Genomic DNA, 16,001 nt, shown 5'->3' with positions numbered 1-16,001 from the left:
AACCATATCTATCATATTTAGGCATCCCAATATGTTAGTTGCATTAAAATTTTAATAATAATTAAATAAATTTGTAAAATTATAATTTTTTGAATCAAATATGGTGTATATTTCTGTTTCTGAAACTATTAAATGTTTTCCTATTATTTTTGATTATTAGTTTACGATTTTAACGCTAGCTTAAATTATTGCGCAAAAGTCAATACTTTTATGTGATAATATTACAATGTTTATTGTGTTATACAAACCTTTGTTTTTTTTTTTTTTAATTTAAATTATTTATTATAGTTTTGTTGATGGAATTACATTGAAGTGGCTGCAGTGTAGTTTGGTAGTCGGGTTTTTTATTTATGTTTATTTTTGTGCTGCCTAAATTTCAATAATTTTATAGCAGAAGAAACAGGCTTAGTTTAAAAGCCGCAGAGGTTGTTTCTTTGTCTAACTTCTTTAAGGTTATGCGAAGTGACAGCAACACTGTGAAGGTTACATATATTTCCAACTTTAATTTGATTTTGTCACCTCGTTGACATCGAGGTTATTAGATACAGAACATAAGTCAACATGATGCAGTTTAATTAGGGAAGAATTCGGGCATAGAAAAGGTCGTTTGCTAACTACTAATCTACAAAATAAATAAAGCATGTTAATAGTTTAGCAATTGTCAGTAATACAGACTTCAGTTAAGACGTCATATTAGCTATCATGAAAGTTTTCTTTTGAATAGCCATAATTCATATTTTTAATAAGTTTTGTCATTTCTCTTTTCATTGTGACTTAAATGACGAAACAAAATGAAAGAAACCAGTCTTCTGCTTTACCTGCTGGATCAAAGTGAATCGCTGTTAAGCGAGTTAGCATGTTTACACTAAGCAAGATATGTTCCAATGAGTTAATTCACAAGGGAGTAGGTTGTATGTCTGTAATGGAAGTTTTGACTACATTTAGTTAGCTTACTAGTTATTAGCCTGAAACCCACTCTTTGCAAATAATTACACACTATGTAAATACACTGCCGACTTACTGCATTTGTTGCTCTGGTTAGGAAAGTTGTCAATATTTTTTCACTATTAGCCATTTTTCAATTACTGTTTCAATCAATGCTGTTTTTCAATTAGTGGTCTTGAATATTTGAACACCAAAATTTAAAATAAAAATACCCAATGCATATTGGTTTTGTTCAACACTTATGCTGTGAAAAAAGGAATTACAATTTTTACCTAGAAAGTGCTTAAAGTTAGAAAAAAAAACTTCATTTATTGTGGACAAATTTCAGTGACACAAAAAAATTTAAGGAGTATTTTTAAAATTTTTAAATATGCCAAGATAACTAGTTTGAACACAGACATGCTGCACAGTGTACGAAAACACCCCACTCAACAAAAGTTGCATTCAAGATAAGTTGAACTAAGAGTTAAGGTCATTCCATATGAAATCAACCAGAGGCCTTAACCTCTACACCTTAGATTTTCATGTTTTTTTGTATATTGGTAATATCAACTAAATACATTATAAATATATTTTTTCTAAATTTTTTTTTCTAGTAGTTTTTTTTTGTATAAATTTTTGAAAATTGCAAAAATAGCAAATTTTAGCAATGTTTTGGATCACTCAATTACTTGTAGGTTTCCAACCAATGGTGCTAGAAGGCTGTTTGACAGCTAATTTTAAAGGTCATTGAATGGGCTTCAATTTGATATGTAACATGACCAACTTCAGAAAAACAAAAAAAAAATTAATTGTTTTCAAAATTTTTAATATTGAATTTCTAAAAAAAAACACTTTTCGATTTTTTTTAAAAAAAAGTATGTTATTCCTACATATATTGGTTAGATTTGTGCCAAATTTCAAGGTGGAGAATCGATGGGATCATGAGTAAATAAAAATGAGAAATTTAGTAGATGCTCAAGGGGGCGTAGTAGATAAATAAATGCTTTAAGCATCAGTTGGAGGTTATAGGTTTTTGGAAGACAACATTGAAAAATTGCAAAACAACAATCCTACATAATGTTATTTACCAACTTTATTAGCAGACGTCCCAAAATGACAATTCTCGAGCGTTGTTTCTTCCTCAGCAATTAAATGTTCGAAATTACCATGGCAGAAGTTTTGGCTTCAAGTAACATTCAGTTTTTAATTAATGCATTTATCTCTGGTTTAGATACCATGCCGCCTTAAGAAATAGTTGCAGCAAGGAAGAGTAGCATAATTTTACATCAAATTTTGACTTAGTAAAGTACCTATTCAAATTTTATTGTTATAAACTAAAGATTTTTTACAAATTATAAAACACGGATAACAAATCTTACCTTACATTCATCCAGTGTTCTTTGATTAAACATTTGATCAATATTATAATATAAAGCACGTGATCTTGCTGAACAGATGTAGCCTAAGTTCAAAGCACATGATCTTGCTGAAAGGATGTAGCCTAAGTTATAACTGACAAAACATGTAACTGTGAAATACGATAACTGGTGGCTTGCATGTATATTGGCAAAAAATGAAGTTATTCAGTTTTTTACATCCCAAAGGACCTGCTGCTTCCTTTTTTTATCCAACACCAAGAGCCAATATACTAGACATTAGAACTGAAGATCTTCTTAAAAAGGTTGAACCTTGTACAACAACTGGGAGAACTTATACACTCACTAAAGAAGAGATTGTGGAGACATTACGCCTGCTTGAATGAAGTATGCCACAACCTAAGTGAAAAATGTAAATAATTAAATATATACTAAACAGATTTTTTTCATGAGCAATTATGTGTTCTGTCAGTTATAACTTAGGCTACATCCTTTCAGCAAGATCATGTGCTTTGAACTTAGGCTACATCTGTTCAGCAAGATCACGTGCTTTGTATTATCATATTGATCAAATGTTTAATCAAAGAACACTGGATGAATGTAAGGTAAGATTTGTTATCCGTGTTTTATAATTTGTAAAAAATCTTTAGTCTATAACAATAAAATTTGAATACTTTACTAAGTCAAAATTTGATGTAATATTATGCTACTCTTCCTTGCTGCAACTATTTATTAAGGCGGAATGGTATCTAAACCAGAGCTAAATGCATTAATTAAAAACTGAATGTTACTTGAAGCCAAAACTTCTGCCTTGGTAATTTCGAACATTTAATTGCTGAGGAAGAAACAATGCTCGAAAATTGTCATTTTGGGACGTCTGCTAATAAAGTTGGTAAATAACATTATGTAGGATTGTTGTTTTGCAATTTTTCAATGTTGTCTTCCAAAAACCTATAACCTCCAACTGATGCTTAAAGCATTTATTTATCTACTACGCCCCCTTAAGCATCTACTAAATTTCTCATTTTTATTTACTCATGATCCCATCGATTCTCCACCTTGAAATTTGGCACAAATCTAACCAATATATGTAGGAATAACATACTTTTTAAAAAAAAAATCGAAAATGGTGTTTTTTTAGAAATTCAATATTAAAATTTTTGAAAACAATTAAAATTTCTTTGTTTTTCTGAAGATGGTCATGTTACATATCAAATTGAAGCCCATTCAATGACCTTTACAATTAGCTGTCAAACAGCCTTCTAGCACCATTGGTTGGAAACCTACAAGTATTTGAGTGATCCAAAACATTGCTAAAATTGGCTATTTTTGCAATTTTCAAAAATTTATACAAAAAAAAACTACTCAAAAAAAATTTAGAAAAAATATATTTATAATGTATTTAGTTGATATTACCAATATACAAAAAACCATGAAAATCTGAAACATGAAGTTTCTAAATTAATTTTTCATTGGTTGATTTGATATGGAATGACTCTAAAGAGTTAAACTTACTGTAACCTTAATAAATTAAGTTTAAAAATCACACCTCTTAACAAACCTCTTGTGAGTGAGAAGAGGTAAGACATAGTAGAAGAGTGGTCAGATTGCTGGCCTCCCAGTGAGGTGATCTGGATTCGATTCTCGGCGAGCTCAAATTAGTATTATTTACAAGAGGGAAAAATGGTCATTGTTGCCTGTGATGGTGGATTTTCTCATACTTTCATTTTCCCCACCCATTCATTTTTATCTACAAATGTATTCCATTTTCAAACTAAAAATTCCTTTTTATATTGTGCAATGTTGATCTTTGGATTAGAAAATATTTTCTGAGGACACAGTTTTTGTACTTTCACATTAATGTCAGGGGCAAGTGTTACTTAAAAGATTATACATCCTACTATAACATTACTCTTAAGGATGTTATTACCAGAAAGATTAAAATGTTAATATTCATAATTTTAGTAAAAAATTCAATCCAACTGCAACATTCTTGAATGCTGGTTATTTTGTTCTCTTTTTAGTCTACCATGAGGGTGCAATGGAAAAGAAATCAATATCTAAACCCAGTCTGAAATTAGCTCAGCGATCTACAACTAACCTTGAAGAAACAGTCAAAGGTATGACGTGTATTGAGGCTGGTGTCTTTTTATAATTATTATTATTAAGGTATTTTTTTCATTTGAAACTATAAATTATTTTGTGCGGGAGACAGTTTTCAGTAATGTAATGTTGTTGTTAACATATTTTAATTTTATTTGAATCTGTGAGTTAGTAAAAAATTGCTGATTTTGTTTAGCTCTGCATTTGTTTTTTATTTGCTTAATTAACACCAGGGATGGGGGAATTACAAAAAATAATTTTTAGAGCAAATTTTAATTATTAAAAATTCAATTTTTTAAATTTTTTATTACTGCTGGCCGCTGTTGAAATTGTGACTCGCTCATGAGTCGAGGAGAGCCCGCAAGCTGCCATCTACAAAACTATGATAGAAGACTGTATGAAATTGTATTTAAGTCATTTATGGGTGTACATTGCTTGGCTTTAATATTCCCTTAATATTAATGCTACAAGAGTTAATATACATATTTTGTTAAGTTATAACTTATAAAAATATGCATATTAACTTATCAAATTATGTATATTAACCCTCGTGGCATTAATAAAGCCAAGCAATGTACACTCATAAATGACTTAAATGCAGTTTCGTACAGTCCTCTATCATAGTTCTTAATGAGCTTGATTTTCTATCATTCGCTCAAAGGCTAAAATAAGCTAAAGTTCTTTGGGGTATCACATTCATTTTTTTAGCAGTGTGGCCATGTTTAAACAAACATTGGCATGCCCAATCCAACCGCTGGGAAAATCTAAAAATATGATAAGGTTCCGTTTAAACTCCACAATTTAGTGCCACTTGCCAGGCATAAAATAATTTATTATTATAACATCTTTTCGTTCAGCGTACAACATGAAAAGTAACTACAGTGAGAAATCTGTTTAACAAGGTTGAACACTGAAAGGTCACTAAAATTATTAGCTTCCAAAATATAAATTATTTTACTGAAATTTTTCACCTGTGGGGCTTAATTAGGCATAAAATTGGGCTTGTTGTCGGAATACTTGTGAGTCCCAAGCACACCAAGTAAAGTGGTCTAAACCATTAGACCACTCATGCAGAATAGTCACAGCCGTCTTCATACTGCATACTCAACACCCAGTTGCAAAGTCCATGATCGCTGAGCACTGAACTGCCCGCATGCGCACTCGTCTCTCGGCCCGGCCCCCGTACAACTATGCGGAGTCTCTCGCTGCCGTGGTCAGCTGGTCTCGTATGATGTCATTTCCATGTGCGTGCCGCATTCCATTTCCAAGAAACAGCAGCACGTGTGTCAGTTTTACACTCTACTGAATAGTGACGTCTCCAAACCAACACATTCAAAGACTCAAGCTTTTAATTAATCTTATTATAATTTTAGCCTTTTTTTTTTTTAAATAATTTTAATTACTGCAGAAATGATACTTGTATGTACAGAAATGAAGTTAATTAAACTAGATAAGTAAAACAAATTACAAAATGGTGAAATTAATTTAAAGCCAAATAATTAACAGTAATTAATTTATTTTATCTTAACAAAATCATTTTAAAATAATCTTTAAACTAAACACTTAAAATTATTAACAGAAAAACAAGTGCCAGAGTTCAGCTTAATTTCTTTCTTTTTTTATTTTTAACTTTGTTCCTGTCTTTTAATGCTTGTGTGTTATCTGAAGGGTATACAATTGAATTTTCTGCATTATATATTAGGAAGAACTGAAAGGTATGAAGCGAGGTGGCGCAGTTTTAAGACACTGGACTTGCATACCAGAGGACTCGGGTTGGAAAAACTCCAGACAAATGCTCTGGTCTGGATCCTCCCCCATAATCCCTGCATTTTTTCGTTGAGTGACACTGTCTCTAATGAACTCACTAATGACAAGAAATAAAACCAAATTAAAAAAAATGAAATAAAGGACATATTGTAAGGTAACATTACACTGGAAAGGATTGTGAACATGCAAAAATGGTGAAGTTCTATTCCAGTAGTAGATAGTCCTAAGAAGGAAAACAGTAAGTGGCTCTCCAGTGTGAGAGATTGAATGGCGGCACAGAATTACATCTAATTAACAGGCTGTTCTTTCAAAAAATTATAAAAAAAAATACATATTATAAAGGATGTCTACAGGTCACAAGACATGAAAAAAATAATGAAACTGGACTGTTCATAAAAGTCAAGAAAGAGTCCCCAAAACAGTAATGATACTGGAAGCCCTGAAACTTTAATTTCCAGCAGTCTTTTGCTAACTTTAATTTTTTTTTATGCCACATTAAATATGCATAGTTGGAGACTGCCCTCTTAAACAATGTGAAAATTATATTTAAATGTTTTTAGCTTACTAACATAAACATCAGCTTATTCTAGTGAACAGTAGATGTATTTCATTGTGGGTTTAATTTTTTTTTGTATGTACTGGGTGGCCTATAACTCATTAAGTTAAGATCAGTTGATAGGAATTATGGTTCTGAATCAAAAAAACCAAAATTCAAAAAGTGTTGTTTTCGAGTCGTAGGCATTTTTTTTTAAGTTTTTAAAATTCCTAACCTTTGCCAAATTATTGAATACAGTGAATAAACATTTTTTCTATGCGATCATACATAAAAATATGATGACAATTCAAATACAATCAAACATTCTGTACATTTAAGGTAAAAAATTATTCGGATGACTTGTACAGCAAAAAATTTGGCTAGTTATACTGTAAAAATATTACCTACTGTGCTGACTTAGAAAGTTATTTAATTAAAGCAAATAACTTGCTAAGTTAGCAAAGTAGTATTTTTGCAGTGCAAATAGTCATAGTTACCCGGTTAAAAATTTTTGTGGTATAGATCATGCAAAGAATTTTTTTCCCCTAAAGGTTAGCTTTTTTTTTATTATTTATGATAATGTAATAAAACATTTTAATCACAGTCTCTAAGTTGGTGAAGGGTGGGGATTTAAAAACTTACGAAATTTCTATACTAACTCGAAAACAACAGTTTTTGAAAGTTTTTTTAAAATTCAGAACCATGATGAATTGGCCTGTCACCATACTTGACTTGGCATTTAGTAGTGGGACATTGTGTATGTATATATAAAAATTATTCTGTGATATAAAAAATGTAAAGAAGTATTAAGATATCTTGAAATAGTCCTGAAATTGGTTCAACAAATAGTTCTACACATCCTGCATATGATAAATTTGAAACCAATGTTTTTTACTTTTTTACTCATTTGTTGGAATATGTTTGTGTGTGCATATTTTCATTCCTGGCCGGAGTGGTATTAAAGAGGCCGTACTGAGCATCATTTCACTGTAGTTCAGGGAGATATAGGGTTGCTAAAAATAATTTCCTAATTTTATTTTATCCCATTTACATCCCATTCCTTTCCTGATTCCTTTCCTGCCAGTCTTTGTGGGTTTTCTTAGTTTGTAATAGTAGTTGTGAATATTTCTTTCCAGAACCACCCACTGAGTTTGTTTCTGTCACAACAGGAGTTGAGACTGTACCGGAGGCATTGTGCAGCAAAGATGCTGGTGTGGAAACACACAACTCTGAAACAGACAACTTGGACGGTAAAAAGGCTGATGGATGTGACAGTCTGTGCGATGTGAAAAGGTTCCATGAAGATGACATCACAGATATTTTCGCTCCTGATAGTCGCGAGGTCGCTGTTGTTGTCTCCTGGAATTGGGATTCTTCGCAGAGGAATTCGAGCCCAAAACGTATGATACTTGTTGTTTTAAGCATTCTCAGGTTTCATGTTTGGTGGCTTTTTGTCTTATAGTAGTTTGAACAATAAATATTTTTTTACTAATTTTGATGGAACATTATTAATTTCTGTATGCCTTGCTTTGCAGAAATTTTGAAGTTAAAATTGCTATTTAAATTGTTAAGTTATGTGAGACATATTTATACTTTTTTTTTATGGTTGGCACATTAGGAAAGAATACCGTATTTACTCGCAAAGGAGTCGCCCCTTCGTATTGGTCGTACCCTTAATTTTAGGCCAAAAATCTAACTTCTTTTTTTTAACGGTAAGAGTCGCTCTCTAAATGAGTCGCACCATAAATCTATCTCCAGTAGAAGACAAGTGAATTCTTTAGGGTCCTGGTCTCGGCTTGTTGCCCCCTCGTCTAAGCACTATCTAACGAAAAATACAAAAGAAAAGTGTTTACCTTCTTCCCTACTATTTTTTTTTACCCGCCATCTTCCCCAAGAGAGAAAAGACCACACACACACAGTCCCCCTCTCCCCCTTCTCACCATCTCCCTCCCCCTATCCCCCCTCTATCCCCTCCCCCCTTTCTTCTCCTCTCCCCCTCTCTTCTCCTCTCCCCCCTATTTTCTGTTCTCTCCCCCCCTCTCACTGGTTTATTTTTAGATTCCCCCTCTTGCTGAGCATCACAACAGTCCAGCGGCAGCCACATCACTTGCTGGCGCCAGTTGGGTAGCCGCACGACAGGTGGCAGACGTAGCTAAAGACGCAGTTCATGATGCTTGCACATACTGCTGAGATATATTGTTATTAAACAATTTATATTTACTTGTGACATATTAATTGAAACCAAATGTGCGATAGTTATTTAAGCACATAGTCAACCACAACAGTGCAATTTTATTTTTTTTATTTTACCCAAAATATAAAATTTGCATACAGAACGCAGTACATTGTATTAAACCAAAAATCGGCATAAAATCTGCTACCCATGCGCGGGTAAATACGGTATTAGAAAAAGCAGGTTATCAGTGCAGTATTACTTTCATCATTATTACTTAGACTGTTAAATATGGAGTAGGTATCATTTAAATTTTACTGAAGGCATTGAGATCCTGGCATTTTTAGGGAAAATACATGGCAGTTGTATGGTTACTTATATGCTGGAGAAACAACTCTAATCCCACTTAAGAATGTTTCTTGCATATAAGTTTGAAGAAATGATCACTGGTTCTATAAATACATAACATTTTACCCTTTTAGTAACATTTCCGTGTTAACAAGTCAGCTAAATACCTTGAGAATATTCTTAAGAGATTTACTGTCATTTAAAATGTAGAAACAGTGTTTATATTAATTTGTAGTTTTGTTGACATAAAGTTTAACTTATGAGACATTGACTTAAAGTTTAACTTTTTTTAAATGATAATTGCCAAGGAACAAAGTAGGTGGTGGTCAGATGAGCAGGTTGTTAACGGAGTGCAGAAGAGAGGAGAAAAATGGAACAAAGTGAAGGAGTAGGAATGGTGGAGGGACAGAGGAAGATGGAGGCATTTTACATTGCTGACCCGGCCACAGGCTGGAAACAGTTGTTGTTGATGATGCTGTGTAGAGTATAACTGCTCATAGTTAATTAAAAAGAAGTATGTTAAAGTTCAGGATAATTATGTACGGTTGTTCTGGTTTTAGTTTTTTCATGAATTGCGGCTCTTATTAATGATGTTGTTTTATGTGCTGGCCACCTACAACCTTAAGATATTATAGCAGATGATAATAAGATCTGAATTTAATTTTCTATTTTTTTTTTTTTTTGTTTGTTTCTGTAGCCGAGAAGACCAAATCCACCACGCCACAAGGCCAAAAGAAGCGCACTACTAAATTATGTTCCCCACTGTTACGTGGTCAGCCTCCTGCAAGGCGTAAGAGACTGCTGAAGAAAGATCTGACAAATTCAAATTCATCTTTCGTATCTGAATTACGTGCTCTGTCTGAGAAGTTGCAGAAAGCAAAAGGTACGTACAATATTACAAATACACATTTAATGTAATTTTTAAAATATATATTTTTACAGTGTTTTGGGTTGCAGTAGTCTTGTGCATTAACAGCTTTTCAGTTTGTTTATTTAAACCATCTTGGGAAATAAATAATGAAGTTATTCAGAAAGTTGTAATTCATAACCAAAAAATTGAATTATTTTATTGCAGATAGTGTGCAGCTATCCGAGGATACAGAAAATGAATTGTGTTTTGAAATATCAAGCTCTAGTACTGAGAATATTAATTTCGTACAAAATCATGGTACCTTCAGTTTGGAAAATTTGGAGGAAATAAAGAATGACAGTTTCAAAACCCTTCTCGAAGATGTTGATGATGACTGCCTTATTCAGTGCTCTCAGGAAGTGGAGAAAAACTTGCAGGAGTTTACATCTCCGTTGAAGAAAAGCCCTAAACTTCAAAATCTTGGGGTTGTGAAATTTGACAAGAGTAGTCCAAACAGGACAAAAACCCCTTCCAAGGGCAGAGCATTAAACAACAATCTGAGGCGTTCTCCCAGGATTATGAATCAGAATCCTTCAGCAGCTTGTTCGGGGAAGTTTAGAAGTAACACTTCAACAGCAAAAAAAGGAGATAATGATAAAGTGTTAGATGAAGATTTGGTGGAATCCCTGTTGGATGATGAAATAGAATTGCTTAGTCAGATACCATCACCAAGTGCAATCTTGAGTGCAGAAAAATACAAATTGTACCCAGCACTTAGGAACAAGACTCAACAAATACCAACTAAGAATTCTAGTGAAGGGAATTTGAATGGCATAGTTAATTTATTTGTAAATCATTCTAGTGCCACCTCAGTACCAACAACTTTCAAAATTATCAAACAACTTCCAGAGAAAACTCAGCACATTGTACGTAGTGGCCATCCTGTTGTGGGAGTGGTTAAGCCAGTCATGTCTTTCACATCTGATGATGTGATTGAGAATAAGAACTGCATAATGCCTGAAAACTCTGCTATTGTAAATGAACAAGTGAATAAAAACAATAGCAAGAGAAAAGAAAGTCTGGCAGGCACTGAGGATAGAGTCAAATCATTTGATGATAGTTTTTGTGATCCAGCATTGTGCAATCTTCTGGATTCTGTGGAATGTAAGTACCTCATTCAGTAAATATATTATGAAACATTATCACATGTAATATAATTTGCTATCATAATAAGTTAATGAAGTATTGATTCTAGTGTAGATATTTAACTTACAAGCTTAGTTTCAAATTCAGTTCTGAAAAAATATGTAATTAGTACATACTTACTAGTTGTGATTGAAAATTGAATTGGTGCATTATTTATTTGACTAACTGTCAAGTTGTCAACTCCAATTCCTATATTGGCAATTTTCTGACTTCAGTTCCAACTCTGAACCCAGAAGCTAGGTACTTCACAACGATTTTTGTCTGGCACCAAAATTTTCGTGAGGATATAAATTTTGAAGTTCTTTATTGAAATGGCGTGGATAGTGGTATTTTTGAGTTATATGATTATGATACATTTACATTTCTGATTAATTGTATATTTTTGAAGTTTCAATGCTACATTTCTTTAACCTTTTGCTACCAACAGTCACATATATTTGACCCACAGTTTTTGCTTTGAAACCACTGTTTCATATGTGTGTCACTATTAATTTATGTGGGATGTGATATAAGAAAAATTCTTGGTCTGAGTAAGTTATATTTGATTAACATAGTGGTAGTGAACGTGTTAAACATTATGATTCAGACAGTATTGCAGAACCACTTAGGAAGTAAACCACCACCAGTACAGGTAGCCAAAATCTAACTTGTGACCAAACTTGCTTGATAAATCAAGTACACTTAGTCAGACGAAACATGGTTGGTTTACAAAATATGCTGTGTATGAACAATCCTGCTCGAAATGACCAAATATGTTTGGTGATAAAGTTCTTGGCATGTTCAAAGGTGCTCGACAAATGTAGCATGTTTTTTGTACCTATGTCACACCTGTGACAGGTAATAATGTAGATCATATATATATATAAATGAATATTTTGTGTGTTTGTCTTCTGTTTTGTAAAGATAAATATATAGATAGGAAGATATAAATATAGAGAAAGGGAGATATCCAGATGTGTTAGAGATATGAATGTGTGTATGTAAGAGAGCGATAGCGAAATATAGTGAGATTTGTAGAGGGAGAGAGCTAGAGAGAGATGCTTTGTACATGTGTACCTAATTCCTTCAAACAAACTACAAAAAAAAATTGAAAGAGGCATAGCAACGCATGCCGAGCATTATCTGTTAATTAATAATAATTGCTCGAGTTCGGTGAGAGACCACAAAAAAAGGTTATTTTTGCAATGCAAGCAAGTTCCTGTTTATTTGCTACTGTATTGAACTATCTGTAACATACAAGATTGTACATAATTTTTTTAGGCATTACAGAAACATATTGTGTGGTAAGCTGGCTTTACATTGTAGATTTTTGGCCAATTTTCCTGTCGTTATGCATCTTGGCCTCTAGCTGTTGGTGGGCATGTCACAAACATAAATAAAATTAATAAATAATTCCCTACTAAGCAAAGCAGGGATGATACAGACAATTATTTTATGTGTGTGGCTGTTTTTCTCAAGACCTCAGTGTCTGTGATTGTTGAAACTTCACTCAAGGCTGCAGAGTTCAATTCCAAACCCGAGCAATACTCAGTTTATCAGTGCCTTAGTCAATCGTAGTGGTTTGGAGTCCACTGTACATCTTGGTGCTCTTGACCCTTGTGTCTGTGCATGACAGTGCAACATAAAACCCTGCATTTAATTTGTTGCTTCTGTTCTTTTGCTCAGTGTTTGTGGTTGGACTTTATAGAGTACCATATTTCAATTGTATGTAGTTGAGAATCACTGTTGCTAGTTAACTTATTTCCTACACTACCACAATGCAGTGAACTAATTTGCATAATAATAATGTTTTCAAGAGACACGTAATTTCTCTCTCCCCTCTCCCCTTTTTTCCCCTTTTAACTTCACCATTCCATGCAAGAAAATTCAGCCTCAGTCTGTTTTGATTTCAGCAAGTGTATTATCCAGTTCACCTGCGGTGTCCAGCTCACCAGTGAAAAATGCTGCAAATAATTCGGTACAGTCGCAGGTTCCTAGTTCTCCTCCTCTGCGATGTACGCCGGAAGAAATAGAGAAAAAGAAGAGAGAAGCATTGGAGAGGAGGAGGAGGAGGAATAATTCTTGTAATAGTTCCTCCTCAAACTTGAAAAGCATGCACCATTCCGTTCAGCATGGTTCACGACAAGAGGAAAGGCTAAAAGTGCAACCGCTGGTTCCAAGTTCCCCTCCGAAACGTTACACCCCAGAGGAGATTGAAAAGAAGAGACTGGAGGCCTTGCAAATTAAAAGGCAACAGTCGTTGATTCGGACGACCACCTATTCCAGGCAAAGGTTACACAAGAAGTAGGTGTACTGAAGAGTGAATGGCTCCTCCAGTGCCTAATAATAGCTTTTATATCTTGTTGACTCTCAGTCCTGTAACTTTAAAAGTGAGATGATATGTAATAATTGTTGGAGATGTAGGACTTTACAATTTAAGAACATAGCAAACTGGTAAATTATTATATTTTATGATAGTGTTTATGATTGATTATTGAGATTTCCTCAGGAACTAATTGGAGTACGTACCGTATAAATATTTTGTATATAAATGTAAAATAAATTTTTCATTTTGTTATTGTATTTTTAAAATGCTCTTATACTTTTAAATAAACTGGATTGTAAAAGCCAGTGGACTTAAGAGCATAAGTATTTATGAAGTCACAAAGCAGAACTAATGGCCAATGCATGTGGGAGCTGGATTAAATTCATATTTGAGTAATATATACTGATACAATGTTTTTGCACTTTGATGGTAAATGTTAATCTTTTAGTAAGACAGAAGTAACCCTTTTATAATTTGTGAGGTATATTTTGATTAGAATGGCATGCTTAAAAATGTTTTTAATAATGAAATATTAATTTTTACAATTTTTGTTTTCTAAATTCTTTGTGGCTACTTGTAGGATCTGATTACAAAAGTCACTGAACAACTTCTGAAATCAACAGTAATAATGCTGGAAGTCAAAAACTTACATTTTGTTTTTTTACTTCTCACTTCAGTTTATAGTCACACAATTGAATATCTCTGCAGAAAGTATATCTAATTTGTATTTTGTTCAATTTGCTAAATATTCTATCAGAGAAATTTGATCTACTCTATAGTAATTTTTTTTTAAATTTAAGAATGCATTTATTGAATGCATTAGTGGCATTAAAATGTACATTAAATTATTTGGGAGCACAGAAATTAAGAATCCCACTTATGGGTTTCACAAGAAACGTTATTTGTAATGTACTGAAAATTTGTATATATATATATATATATTTTTTCTCTTAGTGTCTTTTTTCTTTATACTTTACACATGTGAATTTATGATGTTTACTACCATATTGTTTCTTTTGGAGAGCTACATAAATGACATATTAAAGTTACTCAAACATTCTTGACTGATGATTTGGAAAAATTGATAAGTATAGTTAATGTCAAATGGTCAGATAGCATAGTACCAATTGGAGTCCAGCAAGCAAGTTCATTTATGCATTGTTTTTGTGTTACATTGTGAGATTTTAATTTGAAGTGGTAAATTGTTCTTGAAATATACAGGTTTATCATCAGCCAGGATTTGTTAACTACACTGGTGAAATTAAAAAAAAACTGGAGGTAAAAACAATCTTTACGTTTGTATTGTGTAATGGTGAGACTTAGTTTTGGAACAAAAATTTCAAATCACATGTCTAAAGTTTTCTATTGTGTAAAGGCCATAAGAGGAATTGTTCCCTGCGGTCTTGGATTTTTAAACCCTTTTTAGTATTGTTTCTATTGAATAGTTTACAATTTGACAGATCATGGGTCCTAGTTTTGAATATTTATTGAAGCCTGTGTTTGTGTATCAGTGTCATAAATATGTAGTTGCTCAACTGAAATGGTAATCAGCCATTTCCTTCTGTCAGTCACAGGCTAGGAGCCTGTTAGTAAATATCAGAGTCTGATTTTCAGGATATATTGTCTGTCTTGCTATGCCAAAGTATGAATAACTCTAATTTGAAGAAATTGAATTAATTAATTAACCCAGACATTTTTACTGCCATCAGTTTATTTTAAAGCAAAGAGAGAGACTAGACATGGAGGTTTTACAGTTGCTTATATCCAAAAATCCAAGGAACATGTGTTTTTTTTTATTATAAGTGCCATAGGCTTGTGATATTCCTAGTAGTAAATATCAAATTGTAATCTATGATTTTTGCAGTTGCATTTTATATTCTAATTTAATGTATTCTATATTCTTAAAAATAACATTGCAAACAGAAAACCATCAAATTAAAAAATATATATATGTAAAATTTATAAATTAATTCAATGCCTATATAGTTTCAGACCAAGTTGTCAACTTTAAATAAATTTTGTTACCAACATTAACAAAACCTGATCCTGCAGATGCTGAACAGTGATTACACATTTTGTCATTTTTAATTTGTGCTAGCAAAAGTGGGATATTTTAATCTCAGCTTGCACTGCATCCTGGTTGGTTAAATTGTGTAACTGATTATTTTAGTATAAGTATTGTGAACCTTGTATATACTGATAATTCAGTGTTTATTTGCATACATTGATACAATTTTAATAACAATTAACATATGTTCTTAAAAATTAATATATTTTTGTAGGTAGTAATTAATTCAAATCTCAATAAAACTGAACTTGAAACCTATGGTAGGGAGATTTAACCAATTGAGTTAAGGTAGGTAGGTGTTCCTTATCAGCATCAACTGTCTTCACCCTCACTTGCTAGTAGT

General features: G+C 32.7%; 1 protein-coding gene across 8 annotated transcripts; it reads left to right on the top strand.

The window, feature by feature from the left end:
- The first annotated feature begins 228 nt into the window (after positions 1-228).
- LOC134530607 (uncharacterized) lies at positions 229-14,939 on the top strand. 8 transcript variants are annotated; one of them, XM_063365596.1, is made up of 6 exons: positions 229-331; positions 4,328-4,423; positions 7,845-8,108; positions 9,927-10,112; positions 10,305-11,243; positions 13,178-14,939. In XM_063365596.1, the coding sequence occupies exons 2-6, from the start codon at positions 4,345-4,347 to the stop codon at positions 13,570-13,572; spliced, it is 1,863 nt and encodes a 620-aa protein (XP_063221666.1). In that variant the 5' UTR covers positions 229-331; positions 4,328-4,344; the 3' UTR covers positions 13,573-14,939. The 8 variants fall into 8 exon arrangements, 6 of the variants coding, with proteins under 6 accessions (XP_063221666.1, XP_063221668.1, XP_063221665.1 ...); XR_010074844.1 differs by having other exon boundaries at positions 234-331; positions 7,878-8,108; XR_010074843.1 differs by having other exon boundaries at positions 240-602; positions 7,878-8,108.
- Positions 14,940-16,001: the final 1,062 nt, after the last annotated feature.

The sequence above is a fragment of the Bacillus rossius genome, chromosome 3 (assembly GCF_032445375.1).
Source record: "Bacillus rossius redtenbacheri isolate Brsri chromosome 3, Brsri_v3, whole genome shotgun sequence".
Lineage (NCBI taxonomy): Eukaryota > Metazoa > Arthropoda > Insecta > Phasmatodea > Bacillidae > Bacillus > Bacillus rossius.
Note: the sequence above shows the minus strand (reverse complement) of the source record. Positions and strands in the feature narration are given on the sequence as shown.

Bases quoted from the DNA above. Each gene is read 5' to 3' on its own strand.
- LOC134530607 (XM_063365596.1), top strand. From the start codon at position 4,345: ATGGAAAAGAAATCAATATCTAAACCCAGTCTGAAATTAGCTCAGCGA. The intron at 4,424-7,844 runs GTATGACGTGTA...ATTTCTTTCCAG, and splicing joins CCTTGAAGAAACAGTCAAAG to AACCACCCACTGAGTTTGTT. The intron at 8,109-9,926 runs GTATGATACTTG...TTGTTTCTGTAG, and splicing joins GAGGAATTCGAGCCCAAAAC to CCGAGAAGACCAAATCCACC.